General features: G+C 37.9%; 1 protein-coding gene across 1 annotated transcript; it reads left to right on the forward strand.

Moving 5' to 3' along the window:
- Window positions 1–884: 884 nt before the first annotated feature.
- Window positions 885–2,208, forward strand: SOSTDC1 (sclerostin domain containing 1; the record flags this gene model as incomplete). Its single annotated transcript, XM_009080455.1, has 1 exon — window positions 885–2,208. A coding segment is annotated over one exon (416 nt), but the record flags the coding sequence as incomplete, so codon positions are not given.
- Between the last annotated feature and the right edge of the window lie 559 nt (window positions 2,209–2,767).

Here is a 2,767-nt window from a genome sequence, read left to right on the forward strand (position 1 = left end):
GCCGTAATTGTCCTTCAGACAGAGGGAGAGCACAGCCAGTAAAGATTGCTTATTAAAATTAAGCGCACTGTGGGCGTTTATTTCAAAGTCTAATTACTGAAATAAACAGTTGTGTTTATTGCAGGGTGCAGAGCTGCACATACAGACGGGTACAAACATGCCTGTACGAGAAGCTCTGCATGTTGATTCTATGTCAGTTGCCTGAGAGAATTTTCAGGATCCTCTATGTTGCATATAATGTACAGACTACTACAGATACAAAGATGGTGTTACCCTGAAGGCAAAACAACCCCTCTGAAATTGTTACTGCTAATCATTCAAACTTTATATGGAGAACCCCATTCCCTGGTAATTTCAGCTGTTACCACTTCTGAGTATCTGTGTTCGGAAGTGCAGAGCTCATGGGAGACTCCATCCACTGTAACCATGGAATGAGAAGAAACACACTGTTTGAAATTCATTTAAAAGCATATAAACTGTTTTCAAAGCACTATTTCCCCCCTTGCTTATGATCCAGCATAATTGTTGTAAACATCACAGAGCAGATTCCCTAGACTAAGAACAAGCAGGAAACATTTCTTCCCTTGTGGCATTTTTTCTCTTCTGAAAGGTATGACCCTGAGAAGAAGGAGAGTAAAATTGCCTCTTCTACCACAACTGCTGGAGTGCATATCATTGTGATTTCTTTATGCTGTGGTAATACCCAGAGATACCATCAGTGCTTGAGGCCCTTGTGTTGGGGGACACAAGAGTAAAGAGATGTCCTGTACAGATTACAGTCTTCTTTAACTTCTGCAAAACATAGCTTGTTAATGTGAAAATGACTTGCTAAGGAAATTGCTCCATTCGGAATCTCAGTGTTTATTGTTCTGTGCATTCTGCAGATCGTGTTCAAGTGGGTTGCCGGGAACTGAGATCCACCAAGTACATTTCAGATGGTCAATGCACCAGCATCAATCCCCTGAAGGAGCTGGTGTGTGCTGGTGAATGCCTCCCTTTGCCACTGCTCCCCAACTGGATTGGAGGAGGTTACGGAACCAAGTACTGGAGCAGGCGGAGCTCGCAAGAGTGGAGATGTGTCAACGACAAAACTCGCACTCAGAGGATCCAACTTCAGTGCCAGGATGGAAGTATAAGAACCTACAAAATTACTGTGGTCACAGCCTGCAAGTGCAAGCGATACACCAGGCAGCACAATGAGTCCAGCCACAACTTCGAGGGAACCTCTCAAGCAAAACCAATCCAGCACCACAAAGAGAGGAAAAGAGCCAGTAAATCCAGCAAACATAGCACAAGTTAGAAGTCAGACATTCTCTCCTCTCTCATCTCCCTCTCCTCGTGCCAAAATTGAACTCACCTGTAATCATTTGCTTTACCATTCTGACTGCTTAAAGACAAGTCTGCCATTGCTGTGTTCTCAGCTGACACTACATGCTTATTGCTTTGACCAAAATCAGAAGGGGCATTCTCAGCATATGGACCCTTTGGGTGATTTTCCAAATACTCAAGATGGGGAATAACACAAGCCTTCCAGACCCACATCATAAACTTTTACATTTTCTCCAGCCAAGGAGGCAAAGAAAATTTGCCATGAATATTCACTGAAGTCTGTTTTGTAAAAAGATGCTTTGTTGTGTGTTTTCCTGAGAACAGTTATCACATGTATTGCCTTCTATATCATGTTTTAGGAACTTCTGACAATGGCTTAAAAATACAACACCTAGTATCTGCTTTCAGATTAATTCTAAAAAAATGCCTTGCATGCTCACCTTTCTCTTGTCTCAGTATACCAAAAATTAAAATATGCATGGCAGCAATCAAAAAGTAAAGCTGAACAAATTATTTATTTGTTGTTGTAATTATTTAATGAGCTTTTATGTGTGTTATTTCCCTTCAAAGTTTCCTTATGTTTATAGCTTTTCATATGTATCAAAGTATTTTCCTATGATTTGTGGCTGGATTAGAACATACATTTTGTAGATAATGTAAAATAGACATTTAGACATTTTCTTGGTATATAAATTTTAATTTTGAACATCCATAGACTTAGGTGTTATTTTGAAGTAGCGACATAAAAATTGTATTTTTCATTCTTCACTCTGTATTATTTTTGTTTAAAAAGTGTGCAATCAAAAGACAAATATGATGACTTCCTTTCAAATTCATTGGTTTCCTTTTTTTTTTACAAAAATAAACACTGCTAAAAAACTATTGTCTGGCCCTGTGTATGAAAATGCACATATTTTAATCAGTCACAACATTTAATCCTAAAAATGAGAGAGTGTTACTTGGTTTTTAAAAAAAATCTATCCATAATATTTAATATTAAAACAATCTTTCTGGATGTAAAAATCTTATACGACCATTTAACAGGTGTGCTTGTTAATGATCCAAGCCAGGTTCTTATTTAACAAGTCTCAAGTTGTCCATGTCAGAGGAAGTGTTTATTTGGGAAGTTTTACAAGCTAGTGAGACACCACCATTTATTTTGTTTTTTGGTTTTCATTAGTGATGATCTAGCCAAAGACTAATGGTATAAATTACATATGGTTTCATCTTTCCCATAGAACCAATACGGTCCTGCACATTATCCACAAATTCTTACAGAATGTATCAGAAAATATGTAGTAATAAATCTCCCTCTCAACACAGTCCATGAATCACCTGTTTTTCGTCTTTCAAGCGATATTGAAACACTATGGGCAAGATTTCATCATGGGATTCTGCTGTTCTTAAATCATTAACTTTTATAACCCATTTGCACCCA

This window comes from Acanthisitta chloris, unplaced genomic scaffold, assembly GCF_000695815.1.
Source record: "Acanthisitta chloris isolate BGI_N310 unplaced genomic scaffold, ASM69581v1 scaffold35728, whole genome shotgun sequence".
Taxonomy (NCBI): Eukaryota; Metazoa; Chordata; class Aves; order Passeriformes; family Acanthisittidae; genus Acanthisitta; species Acanthisitta chloris.